A 21436-nucleotide genomic window follows, 5' to 3' on the forward strand; every position below is an offset into this window, starting at 1 on the left:
ATGTGCTGTAAATTGTAAGTTCAACTCTACTGGAAGGAGCTGTGGTGTTGAGAGAGCCATGTCTGCTTCCAGCGGACTCTGATGTGATGGAAAGATGGGAAATTGGCCAGGCCCATAAACGTGCCCTGGTCAGAGCTGTCAGGTCCACCTAACCTGGTGTCCAGGTCACTCTCTGCAGGTGAGTGCGTGCTGGGCCCTCTCTGGGAGGGGCTGTGAGGCTCTGAGCATACACTATGAATGAATCTCCAGCGATGAGGAAACATCCTGGGATGTGGGTGTCCTGCCCCTCTGGCCCCGCCGTCCATGCAGGTCAGCCACCGCTTTCTCTGATGGCTCGCCGTCCCTCTCCCGTCTTCCCCTGCAGATGGACTTCTGTGGCAGGAGCTTCCGACGGATCAATCCGGATGCTGGCACCAACAGGATAAAGCTGAGGTCAAAGCCGCCCCTGATGTCCAGGGTGAATGGCTGGTCTCTGCCACTCAACACGCTGCAGGCAGTGGCCTGGATCACGTTCCTGGTCATGACCTTCACCAGCTTCGGCATCTTCATCCCTCTGCTGCCCGGCGTCTGGAGGCACGTGGCGTATGGCGTATCCTTCACTCTGTGGGTGCTCCCACCACTGGGGGATGTGCCTGCAGCCCTTGCGTCTCTGCACAGCCCAGGCCAGCCCCTGCTCAAGTCTTGACCCACTGTGACCATGTCCTTGCCCACTGTGACCATGTCCCTGCCCTCTGTGACCGTGTCCCTAACCACCCTGACCATGTCCCTGCCCCATGTGACAGTATCCCTGCCCTCTGTGTCCGTTTCCCTGCCCTCTGTGACTGTTTCTCTGCCCACCTGACCATGTCTCTAACCACCCTGACCATGTCCCTGCCCTTTGTGACCATGTCCCTCTCCTCTGTGACTGTGTCCCTGTCCTCTCTGATTGTCCTTGCCCTCTGTGACCATATCTCTGCCTTCCTGACCATGTCCCTAACCACCCTGACATGTCCCTGTCCTCTGTGACCACGTCCCTGTCCTCTGTGACTGTGTCCCTGTCCTTTGTGACTGTCCCTGCCCTCTGTGACCATATCCCTGCCCTCTGTGACCATATCTCCGCCCTCCTGACCATGTCCCTAACCACCCTGACCGTGTCCCTGCCCTCTGTGACCATATCCCTGCCCTCCTGACCATGTCCCTAACCATCTTGACCATGTCTCTGCCCTCTGTGACCAGGCCCCCTGTTGATGCTCCACAACACTGTCCTGACCATGCTGTGTCCAGGACCCTCTCAGACTTACCGGTTCCTCGTCTAAGTGTCGGTCACCGTGTCAGACAAGCTCAGCCTGCACTCACCCTCGTTCCCGCCCCTCGCTCCAGATGCCCCATTGTCATGGAGCCAGGAGTAACACCGTCCTCTGTTCCCTCTCTGTGCTGTGTGCGGGCTGGGGGTCCTTGTTTGAAATGCACTTTCCCAGGAAGTGTGTGACCCTCCATCTGGGTAAACAAGACCCCTTCGCATGGCTTGGGGGTGAACCTGCTGGAGGGGAGGCAGAGGAGAGGGTGGACGTGGTCTGGGGGACAAGCAGCCCTGAGGAGAGAGAAGATGTTAGGTTGAGAGACCTCACAAGAAAGTGCTGTTTTGTGTTGTCCAAGACAAAGTGACAACGACAATGTCCTCGTCAACAAGAAGAACCTGTTTCCAAGCACAGGGGCAGGGCGAGGACTCCCTCACACTGTTGGCACCCTGAGCACAGCATCACCCTTTCTGACCCAGTCCATTCTGACCCACGGCCGCCCTCCACTGAGTTTCTGAAGCTTGAAGTCTCTAAGGAAGGAGCCTGCCCAGCCTTCTCCCTCAAGGTGGCACTTGGATTCGAACTGCTAAATGTTTGGTTAGCAATGCAACACAAAGAGCAGGGACCATAGTTTGATCCCTAACGTGATCCCTCAGCAATATCTCATCTCCCAGACAAGGTTTCTACATGGAAGTGCTGCTGAAATGGGTGGAATCAAGATGCCATGGGGACCTTCTCTGCTCGTGCAGAAACTCTGTTGTTTCTGACAGGCAGGCTGACCTCTGAGCTACTGCGGCTCCAGTCCTCACCACCTGGGTGAGGCCAGTATTGCCAGCAGGCTGGTCACACCATTCCTCTGTCTGCTTTCCTTGTGCAAGCTGGACTTTTACTGCACCACAGGCTGCGTTATCCATGGACTGCCAGGAGAACAAGCAGATACAACGTAAGAAAAGTACAGCCAGAGGGCTCTTTGGAGGCAAGGATGGTGGAGCTTTATCGCTCATCCTCTGCGTGTTGTTAGCGGAGGCTCTTCCTCGGAGAGGGCCATCATGCTTGGAAAGGTGCAGGGATGGTGACAGAGAGGAGGACTCTTGATGAGATGGATTGACACAGTGACTGCAGCAGTGGGCTCAAGTGTGTCAGGGACAGCTTAGGACAGGACAGGGTTTAGATCTGGTGTTCACAGGGTCACTATGAGTCATTCTCGATTCCACAGCACCTAACAACAACAGGACTGTGGGACAGAATGGGGAGCTTTGGTGGCCAGCTGCTCCTTGGAAGAGAGACAGGCATCTCCTGCCATGTGACTTGACCGCCTTTGAAAACCCACTGGAGGGCCAGCGGTGAGTCGTGCCAACTCAGCAATGAATCGAGTTTGAGTTGAGGGTCTGTGAAAGCGCCCTGTTGGCACTGTGGGTAATGTGTAGGGCTGCTAACCAGAGATTGTGAAATCAAATCCACCGGCCGAGCCTTTGGGAAAAAGAGAGGCAACCCTTCCTTTAAAGAATAAAACCTCTGTAAACAAATTATTATATATAAACAACAACAACAAATAATATTTTTAAATACACATAGAAAATAGAAGGTTGTTTGGTGCCATCGAGTTGCCTGTGGCTCATAGTGACCCTATGTACAACAGCCCTAAACCCTGCTCTGTCCTGTGCCAATCGCGCTATCTCTGATGCACCTGCCCCCGTTCCCCCAGTACCCAATCCACCTTATAGAGGGTCTTCCTCTCTTGCGCTGCCCCTCCATCGAGTTGCCTGTGGCTCATAGTGACCCTATGTACAACAGCCCTAAACCCTGCTCTGTCCTGTGCCAATCGCACTATCTCTGATGCACCTGCCCCCGTTCCCCCAGTACCCAATCCACCTTATAGAGGGTCTTCCTCTCTTGCGCTGCCCCTCCATCCTCCCAAGCATAACGTCCCTCTCCAAGGACCGGTCCCTCCTTGCAACATGTCCACAGTGTGTCAGACAAAGCTTCAGAATCCTTGCCTCCAAGAAGCAGCCCAGCTTCACCCTCTCCAGGACAAACCTGTTAGTTTCTTGGCAGTCCATGGTACCCTCAATACTCTTCTCCAGCACCACAGCTCAAAGGCATCAATTCTTCTATCATCCCTAGTCATTGTCTAGCTCTCTGATGCATAACAAGTGATTGCAAAGACCATGGCCTGTATCAGGTGCACCTTAGTCTCCAGACTGATATCATTGCTCTTCAGTACTTTAGAGAGGTCTCTAACTGCAGATTTTCCCATCGCAATATGTCTTCTAATTTCCTGGCTACTGGTGCCAAGAGTGTTGACTGTGGAGCTAAGCAGCCTAAAGCTGTGAACAATCTCAATCTCTTCACGATCCATCCTGATGCTGCCAATTGACCCAGTGCTGAGAATCTTTGTTTTCTTGATATTGAGCCTCAATCCATACTGAAGACTGCGGTCCCTGACTTTCCACACAATCTCAAAACCCTGGTTCCACGTTGGAACCAGCTCTATGGCAGTAGGCTCTGTGGTCGGTTACATGTGCAATGGCGTATAGAAAAGTTTGCAATGCCACGAGGTTGATCAGTGTGGCACAGAGGTACAGAGTGAGCACGTGCTGTTAGAAGATGGCTTTGAAAGGCTCACTGGGTGCAGGCGTGCCAGCGGCCTGCCAGGTGTTATCAGCTCAGTGAGAAGCACAGTAAAGCACAGCACAGAGGAGCTAGGTCGGCTCGTGTGTCATTGGTCACTTGACCCCGTGATGGTTTCCTTCTGGCCCCCAGCACGGGACCCGGCGTCCTGCACTGTGCCACGTGGGTCTACCGTTGCTGGGCGCCTGCTCCCAGGACAGCGTGGGTGGGCCAGAGCACCAGAGATCCTGCTTCCTTGACATCCCCCCGTCCCAGGTGACCGGTGTGCTGTTTCTGTTCCACATGGTGGTTCACCTGATGGCCGTCTCCACTGACCCTGCCGAGCCAAACGTGCGCATCAAGAACTACAAGCGGCCCATGCCCACCTTTGACCGCACCAAGCACGAGCATGTAATTCAGAACCAGTACTGCCACCTGTGTGAGGTCACCGTGTGAGTGCCCCATGCCCCTCCTCTGTCCACAGCCTTGGGGGACAAGGGGGTGTCCTCTTGGGCTTTGGAATGATCCTCTGTTCTCTTGGGGTGGGGGGGGGTAGAGGGAAATCACTGGCTGTGGCCATGCCAGGTCCCAGGTGGTCCAGATGTCCCAGGTGGTCCAGATGTCATGAGGTGTCCAGATGTCCCAGGCCCAGATATCCTGGAGTCCTGATGTCCTGGGGGGTCCAGATCTCCCAGGGCCTAGATGTCTTAAGACTCAGATGTCCTGGTGTGTGTGTGTGTGTGTGTGTGTGTGTGTGTGTGTGTGTGTGTCTTGATGTCCAGGGAGGTGCAGATGGCCTAGAGTGTCCAGCTGTCCCTAAGGTGTCCATATGTCCTGGGGTGTCCGGTTGTCCTGGGATGTCCAGATGCTCTGGAGTATTCAGATATCCTGGGGCATCCAGGTGTCCTAGAAGTCTAGATGTTCTGGGGTGTACAGATATCCCTGGAATCCAGCTGTCCTAGGACTAGATGTCCTGGGGTATCTGGGCAGCCTGGGGGTCAGGAGGTCAATTGAACTATGGGAGTCCCGTGGGCTCAGAGTGGGGTCTGAGTGGCCTTCATCCCTGGAACTGCATGGAACTTCATCCTCTAAGACACTGTCTGTCTGGCACCCCTAGTTCTGGAGGTGGGTGCTACTCTCTCCTCCTGCCCCTGTGTCTGTTTCACGGTCCTCAATCCTGCTTACTGGGCCTGCTGGTGGCGGGCATGGGGCCAGCTGTTCCCTGGATGTGAAGCTAGAATGTGGGGCCCCCTCCCAGGCAGCACAGCCCCTGATGGGAGGGCCCTAATCTTGACCCCACTCAACCTGACAGGCCTGATCAGGGGCCTCCCAACCCCCCCCCCCCTTCCAGGAGCTTGAAAGCCAAGCACTGCAGTGCCTGCAACAAGTGCATCACCAACTTCGACCACCACTGCAACTGGCTCAACAACTGTGTGGGCAGCAGGAACTACTGGTGACCGGCTGGGAGGAGGCTGGAGGGCCGTCCAACCTGTGCTGGGAGGCTGGGCTCGGGCAGGGGTGTGCTTGGCTCCTTCAGGCTCCTTGGTGACAGAGGTCTTGGTTTAGAAGCATGTCCCCAACCCACAAGACCCCTCCTCCGCAGGGCAGGGGCAGTTAGGGAGGCTCTGGGGGTCCCCCTGTGGAGACGTTGATGAGCCGACAACTGTGTGGTTGCTGAATCCACTGTCCTGTGGGTCTGCTCTCTCCAGCCAGACCACTGATCTCCAGAGGCACAGTTAGACAAGAGGCTGGGAGCAGGGACAGTGGGAGGGCTTGAAGGCAGGACGGAGGGCCTGGCTGGGCGGCTGCTGTGCAGGGCTGGGCTGGGGCAGGCATCCTGCACTGAGCTGCAGTCGGTGCTTTCTGCAGAAGGAAGGAGATTTGTCAGGTCCCTGTGGTTCCTGGTATTGGGCTCAAATGGTTCTCCCCTCTGGGCATCAGAGCACTGCATGAAACCAGATGTAGCCTAACTCTGTTGCTCTGCCCACGTCTGCTCTACAAAGAGCAGATCTCAGTCTTCCGCCTGGGGGTGTGCCTGTCGGACCCCACACAGGCCTGCCCTGATCCCTCAAGCCCACACGTCTCCACCCCCCATGGAAGCTCAATCCCATTTGCTGACCCGCCTTCCTGCAGCATCTGCGTGCTATCCATTCAGAGTGACAAGCCTGGGTGTGAGCCATCCACCCCTCTCTACGTGAGGAGACCCTGTGTCATTCACTAGCAGTGACAAACCAGGGGTGGTATAGCTGAAAACACAGCACCACCTCCCACGGCGGGGAGGAAACTGGCAGTCCCCCACCCCTCACCCCTGGCTGTTTGGTCCAGGGGGGGAGATTTTCTCTGGACCCTGAGGTCAGGGCTGTTGTCGACCTCAGTTCACTGGCCCCTTGTGTCTTCATTCATGCCCAGACCTTCTTAAACCCCTGTCTGATGCTAGCTTCTTCCTCTAGAGTCCATCCCAGCCACCAGATGAGGCCCCTTTCGGGGGGACAAGAGTGGCCCTGCCTGTGAGGAGTGCAGATCAATGGCGGGTTCCTGTGCAGGGCAAAGCTCATTCGGGCTCAGTGAGGGATGTGGACAGAAGCCCCCTGATGTCAGAGGAGGCTCCCTGAGGCTTCCTGACATCAGAGGAGGCTTCCTGGTATCAGATGAGACTTCCTGATGTCAAAGGAGGCTTCCTGATGTCATTCGAAGCTCCCTGATGTCAGAGGAAGCTTCCTGGTATCAGAAGAAGCTCCCTGAATCAGAGCAAGCTCCCTGATGTCAGAGGAGGCTCCCTGATGTCAGAGGAGGCTTCCTGGTATCAGAGGAAGCTCCCTGAGTCAGAGGAAGCTCCCTGATGTCAAAAGAGGCTCCCTGATGCCAGAGGAGGTGGCCAAGACCAAAAACGACAGTGGACTGAACTAGGCATTGCCACAAAGAACTGAGAAGGCCAGCCTGTCCCCAGGATGACCGCCTTCCTGGACCTGTTCCTGCGTCCTCTGGTGAAAAACAGGAGGCAGTGCATGCTGGGATAGGAGAGGTCTTCTGTCCTCAGAGATACAGTGAGAAGGGAGGGAGGCCCTGGTGTGCGAAGACACCCCTTAGTGTGGAGGATGTGGGATGCCCAGGAGACGGGAAAGGGCTGAGGGTCAGCGTGTGCAAGGGCTGTAGGTGAACTGAGATGGACTGTGTGGGGTCTGTGGTGGGACTATGTGGGGCCTGTGTGGGACCTGCATGTGGGGATCTCTGTGTGGGCCTGTGTATGAGGCCATGTGGAGCCTGGGGACAGAGGGTGGGCTGTCTGTAAAGCTGTGTGTGTGTAGCTGCGTGGGGCTGTGTGGGGTCAGTGTGTGGGCCTATGTATGGGGCCATGCGGAGCCTGGGGACAGAGGGCTGGCTGGCTGTAAAGCTGTGTGTGTGTAGCTGCATGGGGCCGTGTGGAGCCTGAGGGCAGAGGGCGGGCTGGCTGTAAAGCTGTGTGTGTGTACCTGTGTCGGGCTGTGTGGGGTCAGTGTGTGGACCTGTGTATGGGACCATGTGGAGCCTGGGGACAGAGGGTGGGCTGGCTGTGAAGCTGTCTGTGGAGCTCTGTGGGGCCGTGTGAAGCCTGGGGGGTGTGTGTGTGTGTGTGGCTATGTGCTAGTCTGTATGTGTGGGTTGTGTGTGGGTGCAAGGGTGTGTGTCTACTTCTATAAACATTTTCAGCCTGGAAGCCTGCGTGAGGTTCACCGATGTGTCAGAATTGCCTTAACAGCAGCAGGGTTGGGAATTTGCACACACAGGACCCATCTGACTCTGCTCTGACATCATTTAGCATAACTGACAGCATCTACCAAGAGAACTCTTCTTTCCAGACAAAGTCACTCTCATGGACCGAAAGTGAGGATGTGATATGTCATCTCAGAGCACGCAGTCAATCAGTCACGCATCCTGCCATGGGGAGAAAGGACAAAGGTGGAAGGGGCAGGGGCACAGGGTACGGAAAATGGCACGAACTCCAGGGAATGCGGAAAAGCAAATGCAGACACGTTGGTTTCCCGTGATCATGCGAGACAAAGGTTGATAAAGAGTGGGAGGAAAACGCTGGACACAATTCAAAGTCAGAAAGAAACACCGGGCTTTCTGGTCCGATAGAGGCCTGTGGAACCATCAGCTACGCTGTAGGCACCCTCCAGGCCTGAGCTCAGCTCACTCGTGTGGATAAACTTTCAGCTCAACAATAGCTAGGTCTATAAGGAGGAGTCTCACCAGGAAGGCATGCTCTGCTAAGAACACAACCACGCGAGATCAGAAGGGCGTCGTTTGCAAGGACGGAGCACAGGTGGAGGAAGGAGAGGGAAGAGGGCTGATGGAAGTGAGAGCCACAGGGAGGGAGAAGAGTGATGTTGTGTCGTGGGGACTACAGCCAATGTCCCACCACAGAACGCATGTGAGTTGTTGAATGGAAATCCAATTTGTTCTGTCAACTCTGGCCTACGTCACAACTAAAGAAATAAAAGTGGAACCTCGTGATTTTTCATGGGGTTTGAAGGAAGGCAGGGAAGACTTAATATGAGTGGTGATCTGGAAGGCATCTCAGGGCAGTTTGGCTTGGCTGATTGAGTGATTCTGGGACCCCTTATTTATCACAACATGACCCAGCCAGGGCAATGAGGACCCAGGGCAATTGGAGAGTAGAGGGGTCCTGATCCCCTGAAGGGAGAACTGTGTGCAGATGGCACTGGCCCTTTGTGTCCTTACCCCCTGGCCACAATAGAGCAGGACAGAGCCTGGACAGCCACATAGTACAGGCCTCTACTCAAGGCCATGGTTAAGTCCTGACCAATCCTTCAACGGGACTCTGCACTTGAGTATGTCTAGACAACAAAGTCATGACACTTGCCAGGAAAAGAGGCATTCACCCAGCGCAGGAGGAAACCCAGGATGAAACTTAGGGAAGAGTAGGCATCAACGGTGCCCACTACAACTTGACGAGAGCACACACCAAGGACACAGGGCTGCCAACGTAGGACCTCGTCCCTCAAACAAGGACCCAAGGCAGCAGCTTTGTCCAGAGGAGATGTCCCGAAGAGGATCCAGAATGGAGGTCAAGACACAGAGAGGTCTCACACCGCTTCTTCTCCCAACAGTCTGAGGTAGAGTCTAGCCTCCATCTGACCTTCTGCTGGAAACCCACAGGTTAGCACTCCCTCTGAAGACCTGAGTCCTCGTTGGCTCGACGGCACCTAACAACAACAACAACACAATAATCCACCATTTGTCTGTCCGGTTGTTGTACTATGGTGGCTTGCTGGTTGCCGCGATGCCGAACGCTCCGGAGCTCTGTCACTGGTATTTCAAATACTAGCAAGAACAGTGCCACTGTTTTAAAATGGGACTGACACTGGGGTTGGAGGGAGACTGAGAAAGATGGGATAAATGGTGTATACTGCATTGAAACAGATGAGGGAGAGAAATGCTTAAAAGGGATATGTGATTAGGTATTGTTGTCAAGACAGGAGTCCAGAACGAAGGCTGCATAGTGGAGTGGACTTGGGGGGAGGGAATGTATAACAATGAAAGAATTTTTCTTTTGCTTTTCAAAGAGATGAGCGAGCTGCGGGGGAGGGGTGGGCAGGGAGAAAATTGCAACAATGAATGAATGGAAATCCAAAGTCTCTGTAAATTGTCATTAAAATTAGTAGTAGTAATATAATGATAATAATGTAAAAAAATACCAGTAAGATTACTCTTGGTGAACAGCTTTCAGTGGAATTTCCAGACAAAGTCTGACCAGGAAGCAGGACCAGCCATCCACATCTGCAATAATTGGCCCTTGAAAAGCCTCTCAGTACCAGCAGAATATTGTCTGATGCGGTGTCTGAAGATGGGCCTCTCAGGTTCCAAGGCACACTCATATTATGACTGAGAAAGAGCCGTCTCTTCAAAGCAGAGTCTACTGTCAGGACGCAGGTCAAGGACTTGGTCAGTGAATGACCCCATTTGCTGATGTGACCTACCTCAAACCGAAGAGAAGCACTTAAAAACAACTGTTCAGAACTGAAACATGGAATGGATCAAGTATGAAGGTAGGAAAATTAGAAGTTGTCAAGAATGAAATGGAATGCATGATGATCGACATCGTTAGGCGTTAGTGAACTGAGACGGATGAGAATTTGCCATTTTGAACGAGACAATCATGTGGGAAGAAGCACAGCGGGAATAACAAATTGAAGAAGAACGACGCAGCACTCCTCATCAGAAAGAACGTTTCAGAGTCGATCTTGAAGCACAGTGCTGTCAGTGATAGAACAATGTCCAGATGCACATAAGCAAGAGCTATGTCTCCCAACAATTATTCAAAAGAACAAACAAACATGTCTTGGAGAAAGTGCAGCCAGGGTGTCTTTTGGAGACAAAGATGATAAAGCTTTGCATCACATGCTTTGGGCTTGTTGCTAGGAAGGGCTATTCCTTGGAGAGGAAGGCAGAGGGTCAGTGAAGGAAAGGAAGACCCTCAACCAGGTGGACTGACATGGTGACTGCCACAATGGGCTCTAGTGTGTCAGGAAGTGTGAATATGGGACAGGATACAGCAGGGTTCAGATCTGTTGTTCATAGGGTCACTATGGGTCGTACTAGACTCATTGGCACCTAACAACAACAACAACAATACGTAGCAATTGCTAAAGCCAAAGATGAAGAAATTTAGGACTTCTACAAATTTCTGTACTTTGAGCATGTTGCTGTTGTTATGTGCCGTGGACTTGCTTGTGACTCATATTGACTCTATGTACAACAGCCCTAAACCCTGCTCTATCCCGTGCCAATCTCATTGTCTCCAACACGCCCATCCCATTAACCCAGTGACTGAATCAATCCATCTCATCGAGGGTTTTCCTCTCCTGCTTTGTCCCTCCACCCTCCAAAGCATGACGTTCCTCTCCAAGGACTGGTCCTTCCTTGCAACATGTCCTAAGTAGGTCAGATGAAGCTTCAAAATCCTTGCCTCCAAGGAGCAGCCTGTCTCGCCCTCTCCAGAACAAACTTGTTTGTTCTCCTAGCAGTCCATGGTATATTCAATACTCTTCTCCAGCACCAAAGCTCAAAAACCTTCTATCATCCCTACTGATTTTCCAGTTCTCCAATGCATACCAAGTAATTGTAAAGACCGTGGCCTGTATGCACCTGAGTCTCTAGACTGGCATCGTTGCTCTTCAGTACTTTGTAAAGGTCTCTGACAGCAGACTTTTCCAATGCAATTCGTCTTTTAATTTCCTGGCTGCTGGTACCAAGAGTGTTGCTTGTAGAGCCAAGCAAACTGAAGCTGTGAACAATCTCAATCTCAGTGTTGTTAGGAGGAGTTGTTCCTTGGAAATGGCCATAATACTTGCAAAGGTAGAGAATTAGTGAAAAGAGGTGAAAACAAGGTGGACTGACATAGTGACTGCAGCATTGGGCTTAAGTATATCAGAGACGAGGAGGACGGCGCAGGATAGGACAGAGCTCAGATCTGTTGTTCACAGGGTCGCTGTGAGTCATAATCACCTCTACAAAACCTCACATCAACAACCACCAGTTCCTGGATATGAATCAAGAAGAAGGCGCCTGAACAGGACAAGGGGAGACTCCGGTTTAACAGCAGGAACGGTGCGTGTCAGGGTTGTATCCTTTCGCGATATTTTTTCATATTAATTCAGAAATCTGAACTATATGAAGAAGACTGGGGCATCAGGATTAGAAGAAGACTTACCTACAACTTGTGTTATGCATAAGATACAGCCTTGCTAAAAGTGAAGAATTAAAACACTGAAGAAGAACAAAGACTGTAGCCTTTAGTATAAATTATATCTCAAAATCAAGAAAACAACGTTCCTCACCACTGGACCAATAGACACCATCATGATAAATAGAGAAAAGATTGATGGTGTCAGGAATCTCTTTTTACATTCCTAATGTTCTAGTTCAGTGGGTCATGATCCCCTTACTCCAGGAAGAAATCCAGAGAAGGTCATTTCTGGTTCTAGAACATGAAAAAAACCAGATTTTCGTCTTCCCGGTCAGGAGTAGGCCCGGCCTAAACACAACCCTGGTGGAGAGATGCAGGTAAGACTGACCGTCAAGTCAAAAGGCCAGCCTGTCACTGGTCTGCAGGACGAGTCATCCAGGCAGGTCATGCAGGCCTCTGAGCCTCAGTTTCCATGCCTGAAATGAGGGGGGGTGGGTGGTCCACCTTCCTCACACGCTTAGGAGGAGATCATGTAAGTCAGAAGCACTATCTAGATTGTAAAGCAACACAAATGCTGTTTTCAGGTACCATCAAGTCAGTGATGGCCAGCAGTGATCCTGTGAACAACAGATCTGACCCTTGTCCTGTTGTGTGCCACCCTCACAATCTCTGATAAGCTAAGTCCATTGCTGTAGTCACTTCCTCAGTCCATCTTATTAAGGGCCATCCTTTCTTCCTCTGACTCGTCACCTTTTCCATTGTGATGACTTTTTCCAAGGACTGGTCCCTTCTGACAACATGTCCAAAGTAGATGAGATGAGATTTCACCACCTTTGCCTCTAAGGAGCACCCCGGTTGCACTTCTTCCCAGATAGATTTGTTTGTTCTTTTGGCAGTCCATGGGCTATTCAATACTATTCCAACACAGCACAGTTCAAAGGCATCAGTTATCCTTCTGCCATGGATATTCAGTTTACAACTTCCACATGCGTGGGAAGCAATGGAGAAGACCATTCGAATCAGACACGCCTTAGTCTTTAAAGTGACATTCTTGCTCCTTAGCACTTTAGATAGGTCCTTGACAGTAAATTTTCCCAATGCAACACATCTTTGGATTTCTTGACTACTGTTATGAGTGTTGATTGTAGGTTCAATTAAGGTGAAGTCATCGACAACTTCATTCTTTTCTCCATCTATCATCATGTTGCCTGTTGGCCCAGTGATGGCAATTTTTGTTCTCTTGATATTGACGTATAATCCATATTGAAAGCTGCAGTCTTTGATCTTCCACAGCAAGTGCTTCAAGTCCTCTTCAGTTTCTGCAAGCAAGGTTGTGTCATCTGCATAACTCAGATCATTGGTGAGTTTCTTCCAGCTCTGAGGCAGCTCACCCGCTCTGGTTGTCCTGAGTCATTGAGTTAAAACTAGCTTGTGGTTGACCCTCCAGGAGGTTTTCAGAGGCTGTAAATTGCTTCATACCTTTTCAGTCTGTATACAGAACAGATCACTTGGGAGGCTGGACTTTATGAGGAGGAATGTGGCATCAGGATTGGTGGAAGATTACACAACCTTGTCCACCGAATCTGAGGAAGACTTGAAGTATGTGCTGCAGAAGGTCAAGGACTGCAGTCTTCAATATGGATTGAAGCTCAACATCAAGAAAACAAAGATTCTCACCACCAGGCCAATTGACAGTATTATAATAGGTGGAGAAGATGTTGAAGATATTAATAATTTCATCTTTCTTGGATCCATAATCAACAGTCTTGGCACCACCAGTCAGGAAATCAAAAGATGAGTTGCTTTAGGGAATTCTGCTGTCAAGGACCTCTCCAGAATGCTAAAGAGCAACAATATCAGTCTAGAGACTAAGGTGTGCCTGATCCAGGTCATGATTGTCTCAATTGCTTGCTGTGCATCTGAGAGCTGGGCAATGACTAAGGGTGACTGAAGCAGAATCAATACTTTGAGATGTGGTGCTGGACAAAAGTATTGAACATATCATGGACTGCCAAGTTAACAGGTCTGTCCTGGAAGCCAGATTGTACCTTGGAGGCAAAGATTTTGAAACTCTGCCTCACATACTTTGGTCATGTTGTCAGAAGAGACCAGTCCTTGGAGAAAGATACCATGCTTGGAAAGTCAGCACAGGGCAGGAAGATTCTGGATAAGATGAATTGACACAGTAACTGGGCTAATAGGGGTAGGTGTGCCTGAGACAGTGAGATTGGCCCAGGCTAGAGAAGGCTATTGTGCATAAGGTCTCTAAGAGTCGTCAATGGCGCTTAACAAATTGCACAGGAGGAGATTTCCCATCCTTCTCCCGTAGAGTGGATTCAAACTTGTGTCTTTGGATTGGCAGTGCAACTTCTAATCCATTAAGCCAGAAGTGCCTGCCACACAACTAGCATAGATATAATCTATGGGACTCATATAAGGCTATACACTGCACTGGGAAAATCTGGAGTTAGGGACATTTCCCAATTACTGAGGAATAATGATTTCAGTTTGAGGACTAAGGTGCATCTGATTCAGGCTGTGGTCTTTCCAATCACTTGCTATGCAATGAACAATGAATAAGGATGACAGAAAAATTGATGCCTTTGAGCTGTGATGTTGGACCGCCAAAAGAACAAACAAGTATGTCTTAGACAGGGTGTAGCAGAGTGCCCTTTGGAGGCAAAAATGATGAAGCTTCGCCTCACATCCTTTGGACGTGTTGCTAGGAGGGGCTATTCCTTGGAGAAGGATGTGACGCTGGGAAGGGTGGAGGGTCAAATAAGATGACTGCTGCAATGGGCTCTTGTGTGTCAGGACGTGTGAGGATGGCGCAGGATAGAACTGGGTTCACATCTTCTGCCGTAGGGTCGCTATGAGTTGTGCTTGACTTGGTGGCACTTAACAGCAACAATCACAAATCAGGAGCAAATCCTTGAAAAATGTCCCAAAAAGGAAACGAGAGAATGAAGGAAGCATGGCGTAGGACAGATGGGCAGGGGCCCTCGGAGGAAGTCAGTGGGCATGAGAAGGCAGCCTGTGGGTGGGAGACCATGCTCCGTGTCCCCACCTCTGTCTCAGCCTGGCCTCTGGGGCATTTCCCGATTGGTAGCTTAGATGTGTCTTTGCTCCCGAGGTTGGCGTGTCTCAACTCTCTTCTCTGGTTCCTGTGCAGGTGTTTTTTCTGCTGTGTGGCCTCAGCCGTGGTCGGCCTCTTCTGCCTGGCGGTGGTCATCATGTACATCTTTATCCAATACATCATGGGCCAGGATGAGCTCCGTACTGACCCCCACTTTAAAAGTACGCCGTGGTCCTAGTGGCCTCAAACTCAAGTATGACAATTAAAAGCATGTAGTCTAACTCCCAGCCCGGAGTCTGCACCTTAATGCAGATGTGAACAACCATAGTGCGGGTGTTGCAGATAAATATACACCCAGGGCTCCTGTATGCGGCCCCAGCAGGCTCCACAGGGCAGAGAGTCTGTTCTTGTGTGCTGTCAAGCTAAAACTGACCCATAGCTGACTCTCCAGTGTGTTAACAGAGGCAGTTCACCACATGAGAGGAGTCTGCCCATTCTCCTCCTATGCAGCAGCAGTTGGGTTTGAACCACATGCCTTTGGGATTGCAGCACAGTTTCATACCTCTAGGCCACCAGCTGTGCTGCAGTCCCAAAGGCATGTGGTTCAAGTTCAACAAGTTCGCTCTGCTCACCCTTCACTCTCCGTCTAATCCCTGTCCACTCCACGTTCACTCTCCATCCATGCCTCATGCACTAACCATCAACTTCCCCGTTACCCTCCATCCAGTCTCCATGGAGTCCTCATCCACTCCCCATCCACGCCCTGTCCTTATCTAGTCCTCATCCACACCTCGTTCATTCCCCGTCCACACCCCATCCACTCCTCATCCACTTCTCACTTACTTCCTATTCACTCATTATCCACTCCCAATTCCCTAACCATTCCCATACATTCCCTGGGGGAACCTGGATCACGTGCTGGTTCTGAGTCCTGTGTAACGAACATCCTTCTTCCTAAATGTGGTCTGTTGTCTTTGTGACTCCGTAACCTGGGGTGGTAAGCAAACCTTGCACAGCAGTATGTTCTAGACTCCTGATGTGGGACTCTAAACATTAAAACCCAACCCTTGCAGTTTCCGGGGCGGTAAGAGCACGCTTGTACAAGAGCACATACCTGGGCGTGGGGACCCTTAAACTTGGCCCGTGACTTGGAATTCGCTGCCCAAGTCAGCAGCCTCTCACCCTCTATCCTTTCAGTCCGGGGACTAGCCACCAGCTGGTGCCGTGTTAGCTGGGGTGGAGGTGGCTGTGATAACTGCTGTGCCCGTAGCTGCTGCAGGGACAGGGACCCCTAGCTCAAGACTACTGTTTGAGGGGATATGTTGGGACTTAGAGGTGCCAAGGGGCCCATGCCATTTCCCCTCTCTCCTTGGCAGCGATCACGGATGAGAATACGTGGCTGTTCTTCCTGCCCCTCTTCCCTGTGAGGATCAAGGCCCCTGTGCTCCTGATCACGGGGGCAGCTGTGCTCGTCCTGGACATCGTCGGCCTCCTGATGCTTGGACAGCTGCTCTTGTTCCATCTCTACCTCTGTGCGTACTGCTGTGCCCCTCCCTGAGCCCAGGCTGTGCTTCCCATCTGTTCATAGATAGAGCCCGGTGCTTGGAGACCTGCCCCACTCAGCCTTTCTGGGTTACCTTTCCTCTCCTGGGGAAGCAACCCCTGGCCCTCTTCCCACTCAGCCCAGGGACTCCCTACTATCTGGTGTCATGTGAGTTGGGATGGAGGTGGCTGTGATAACGGCTGTGTCCACAGCTCCTCTGGGGGCGCAGGGACTCCCAACTGAGGACGACTGCTTTAGTGGATGTGTTGGGACTTAGAGGTGCAAAGTAGTCTACTCTGACCCCAAAGGTGGCCTTTCCCCTCAAGTCCCTGGGCCTTGTTCACACTGTCCTTGCTGTAGGTAGACACAGAGCACTCCTTTTTCAAATGCTAGGATGTACAGGTGAGGTTTTGGGTGTGCAGGGGCAACAAATACAGCCCATTGATCCATTGGCATAGGCTTGATTCCACCTCGTAGTGGCCCTGCAGGTAAAGAGTTCTGCTCTGTAGAGTTCCCAAGGCTGCTAGTCGCTATGGGGGCAGACTGCCACATCTTTTCCCCACAGAGCAACTGCTGGATTAGAACCACCCACCTACTGATAAGCAGCTTGATGTTTAATACAAGACATCACCTCGATCCACCAAGTGATCTCCTCCTTGCATGGAGCTTTTGATCTTTTTTTTTCTTTCTAGGATTTTATTTTTTCCTTGACTCAATAGTTCAAGTTGACAGGAAACTCATTTATCATAACCATTTAAAATATCTGAATGCTCTGATTGTTGTGGATAGGTGTCCATGCGTTGAGAATGACTCAAGGCAACAGCATATTTAAACGCCATCCTATCCTGTGCCTTCCTCTCAGATACACTCAAGCCCATTGCTACAGTCACTTTCTCAGTCCGTCTCCTTGAGGGTCTTTCTCTCTTTCACTGACCCTCCACCTTTCCAAGAATGATATCTTTTTCCAAAGAATGGCACATACTAACAACATCCTCAAAGTATGTGAGAGAAAGCTTGGCCAGCCTGCCTCCAAGGAGCATTCTGGTTGTACTTTTCCCAAGAAATACCTGTTTGTTCTTTTGGTAGCCCATGGGATATGCAGCACTCATGTGTGAAGCAGTTGGATTCTGGAGGTTAGGTTCTCTTGACTTTGTCGAAAGTCAACTGTTTGATCTTTTTACTTATTTATTTCATTCACATCGTGTGTAAGCAGATGGGTTTACTTAACAGTCAGCTGTAAGCTGGAAGCCTCTTCTTTAAGCCAATCAGGACCTGGCGGGCAGCCTTTGTATTTAAAAGTAGATTGGGCTCTAAGTCAGTCTCCAGTTTGGAGGCTCATGCGTGAAACAGTTGGATTCTGGAGGGTAGGTTCTCTTGATTTTGTTGAAAGTCAAGTGTACACTGGTCTTTTTTTTAATCTCATTCACAATTATGTATAAGTTGGTGTTAATTATGTTTGGGAAGAACGTTGTTTTAAGTGGTATAGAACTGATCTGTCAGTTTGCTGTACTGAAATAATTGGGTTACTGTGATACTACACTGTACCACTGGTGTGGCAACCCTAATGGTTACCCATGGTGGACAGGGTTTGGTAGAACTCCCAGAATAAGACAGGCCTGGGAACAGTATTGGCATCCACAACTTAAACAACAGGCGTTTGGAAGCTCTATGAACGTTAGAGTAATGATGATAGTTATAAAAGAGGGTTCAGAACTTTTATTCACAGGATCGCTAGGAGTCGTATTTGACTCGACGGCACTTAACAACAACAGCAACATCTCCATCACCACAGCTCGAAGGTATCCATTCTTCTTCTGCCATCTTTATTCATTATGAACGTTTAGATGTATAACTAGTGACTGAAAATACTATAGGTTTAATGTTTGTTGTTGTTATGTGCTGTCGAGTCACCTGCAACTCGTAGTGACCCTATATACAACAGCCCTAAACTCTACACTATGCTGTGTCGATCTCACCATCTCTGACACACCTACCCACATTACCCCAGTCACTGAATCAATCCATCTCATTGAGGGTTTAGTATCCCAACTGACATCAATGTTCCTTAGCCCTTTAGAAAGATCCTTGATAGAAGACTTTCTCAATGCAATATGTTTTTTTTTTATTTCTTAATGACTAGTTTCAAAGGTGTTGGTTGTGGGCTCAAGTAAAAATGACATTGTTCAGTACTTCAATCTTTTCTCCATCTCTCATGATGTGGTCATTGGCTTAGTAGTGAAGATTTTGTTTTTTCTTGATGTTGAGATGTAATACATATTGAAGGCTGTAGTCCTCAATCATCTGCAGCAAGTGATTAAGCCCTCCTTTCTTTCTGCTAGCAAAATTGTGTCATCAACAAGGAAAAGAACAAGAACCACGTGATCCTACCAATTGATGCTAACAGGCCTTTGACAAAACCCAACAGTTCTTCCTGATTAACAAAATAGGAATAGAGGGGTATTTCCTCAACATAGTGAAAAGTATACATGCAAAGCCAAGAGCCAACATTGCTCTCAGTGGAGAGAGATTAAAGGAATTCCCCTTGAGAACAGGCAAAATGCCCACTATCATCGCTCCTATTCAGTATTGTTGTTGTTGTTATGTGCTGTCGAGTACTCTGCAACTTATGTACCAAGCTCTGAAGCCTGCCCTATCCTAAGCAAGTCTCTGACTCCAACACACCTACCGTCAATGCCCTATAGATTAAATGCCATCAAATTACTATATCAACACATCTCATCCAGGATCTTCCTCTCCTGCTCTGTCCCTCCACCCTTCTAAGTTTGCTGTCCTACTCCAAGGGCCAGTTCCTGGCCATGTGCCCAAATTATGTGAGATGGAGCTTCAAAATCCTAGCCTCCAAAGAAATTTGATTGCACTCTCTCCAAGAACAATTTGTTTTCTTGGTTTATGGCACATTCAAGACTCTTCTCCAGCAGCACAACTCAAAGGTATCAATTCTTCTTCTGTCATCGTTAGTCATTGTCAAGCTTTCTGATGCATAGCAAGTAATTGTGAAGACCATGGCCTGGATCAGGTGCACCTGAGTCTCTAGACTGACATCGTTGCTCTTCAGTACTCTGGAGAGGTCTCTGACAGCAGATTTCCCCAGTGCAATTTGTCTTTTGATTTCCTGACTGCAGGTGCCAAGAGTGTTGACTGTGCTGAGTAACCCGAAGTTATTAAAAACCTCAATCTCCATCTATCATGGTGCTGCCAATTGGCCCAGTGGTGAGAATCTTTGCCTTCTTGGTGTTAAGCTTCAATCCATATTTAAAACTACAGTTCCTGACTTTCTGCAGCAGGTGCTTCAGGTCCTCCTCAGTTTTAGCAAGCAAGGTTGTGTCATCTGCATAGAGCAGGTATTTGATGAGTCTTCCTCTGGTCTTGATGCCACATTCCTCCTCATAAAGACCAGTCTCCAGAAGGATCTGTTCTACATATGCTTGAAGAGGTATGGAAATAAATTGAATCCCTGACACGCTCTTTTCCTGATTTTGAACCATACAGTGCTTCCCTGCTCTGTTCTGAAGGCTGCTTCCTGGTCTAAGTATAGGTTTTGCATAAGCACAGTCAGTGTTCTGGGACTCCTATTTTCCTCAAATTTAGCCACAATTTGTTGTGATTCACACCGTCACATCCCTTTGCTCAAGCAATGAAATACAGATAGACATTCATCTAGTACTCTTTGATGGTGGCAAGATCCATCTGACATTGAAAAACACCACTGAAAAATAGAAAGAAGGTAGGAGGAATCACACTCCCTAATCTTAAATACTGCACAGCCATGGTGGTCAAGACAGCATGGTATTAGTACAGTAACAGACACATAGACCAATGGAATAGAATTGAGCGCCCAGAAAAGCAGCTCATCTACCTATGGCCAGTTTATCTTTGACAAGGAGACACAATCAGTTAAGCAGGGAAATGGCAGTCTCTTTAATAAATGGTTTGGAAAAATTGGAAAAACAACTGCAGAAAATTGAAGCAAGATCTGCACCTCCCACCATACACAAAAACCAATGCAGAGTGTATCAGGGACATAGAAGTAAAACCACAGACTATAAAATTCCTAAAATAAAAGCTAGGAAGATTCTAGAAGCCCTAATTAATCCACAACATGAACAGTCTGCCATGCATAATGAAAAACACGCAATGAGGAAATAATAAAGTAGATGAATGGGACTTTCTAAGAATCACATCTTATATGCATCAGAAAACTTCTCCAATAGGATAAGAAGGAGATCCACAGACTGGAAAAAAAATATTTGGCATTGACATATCTGATAAGGGACTTATATATAAAATTTATAGACTACTTCAGCATCTCAACAAGGAAAGGTAAACAACACAGTCACAAAATGGGCACAGGATATGAATAGACACTTCACCAAAGAAGACATTCAAACGGCAAACAAACACATGAAGAAATGTTCAAAATATCTAGCTGTCAGAGAGGTGCAAATCAAAACAAAGATGAGATATCATCTCAACCCAGCAACAATAGCAAAGTTCAACAGGGCAGCAAACAACAAATGCTGTTGAGATTGTGGAGAGACTGGAACTCTTACTCACTGCTGGTGGGAATGTAAAATGGTACTGCCACTAAGCTTTCTAAAAAAGGAAGTGAAAGTACCATTTGACCCAGCAATTCCACTACTGGGAACATACCTTAAAGTAACCAGAGCCGTGACATATGTATGTACTCCCATGTTTATTGCTGCATTATTCACAACAGCAAAGTGATGGAAGGAACCCAGGTGCATATCAGCAAATAAATATATAGGAAAACTACTGTACATTCACTTAATGGAATATTCACAACATCGAAGAACAATGAACTCATAAAATATTACACAATATGGGGCAACCTAGGTGACATTATGCTGAATGAAATATTTCAGACACAAAAGGACAATACTACATAACACCACTGTTATAAAATAGGACAGGCATGGGGGTTTGGGAGAGAGAAGGGGAAAAGGGAGGGTAGTTAGTTAATGAACACTGCATTAAATCAGATGAGGGAAGAACTCTCCAAACGAAATATATGATTAGGCATTGTATATATGACAACAGTCTGGAACAAAGGTGAATTGCAAGGAGGGCTGAGGAAAAGGGAAGAAAAGGGGGGGAAATGTGCAACAATGGGGGGAAAAATGAAAACATATTTGCAATGTTTAAAAAAATACATTTTAAAAAAGATTGTGTCATATTCATATGGCAGGTTATTGATGAGT

General features: G+C 49.1%; 1 protein-coding gene across 1 annotated transcript; it reads left to right on the top strand.

Annotated features, from left to right (window-relative positions):
• The first annotated feature begins 448 nt into the window (after positions 1-448).
• Positions 449-16211, top strand: LOC102848560 (probable palmitoyltransferase ZDHHC11-like). Its single transcript, XM_006893182.1, has 5 exons — positions 449-607; positions 4164-4339; positions 5239-5340; positions 14750-14874; positions 16030-16211. The coding sequence occupies exons 1-5, from the start codon at positions 449-451 to the stop codon at positions 16209-16211; spliced, it is 744 nt and encodes a 247-aa protein (XP_006893244.1).
• Positions 16212-21436: the final 5225 nt, after the last annotated feature.

Source organism: Elephantulus edwardii, unplaced genomic scaffold (assembly GCF_000299155.1).
Source record: "Elephantulus edwardii isolate Elephantulus edwardi_28Jun2011 unplaced genomic scaffold, EleEdw1.0 scaffold00125, whole genome shotgun sequence".
In the NCBI taxonomy this organism is placed as follows: Eukaryota; Metazoa; Chordata; class Mammalia; order Macroscelidea; family Macroscelididae; genus Elephantulus; species Elephantulus edwardii.

Bases quoted from the DNA above. Each gene is read 5' to 3' on its own strand.
- LOC102848560 (XM_006893182.1), top strand. From the start codon at position 449: ATGTCCAGGGTGAATGGCTGGTCTCTGCCACTCAACACGCTGCAGGCA. The intron at 4,340-5,238 runs GTGAGTGCCCCA...CCCCCCTTCCAG, and splicing joins CACCTGTGTGAGGTCACCGT to GAGCTTGAAAGCCAAGCACT. The intron at 14,875-16,029 runs GTACGCCGTGGT...TCTCCTTGGCAG, and splicing joins TACTGACCCCCACTTTAAAA to CGATCACGGATGAGAATACG.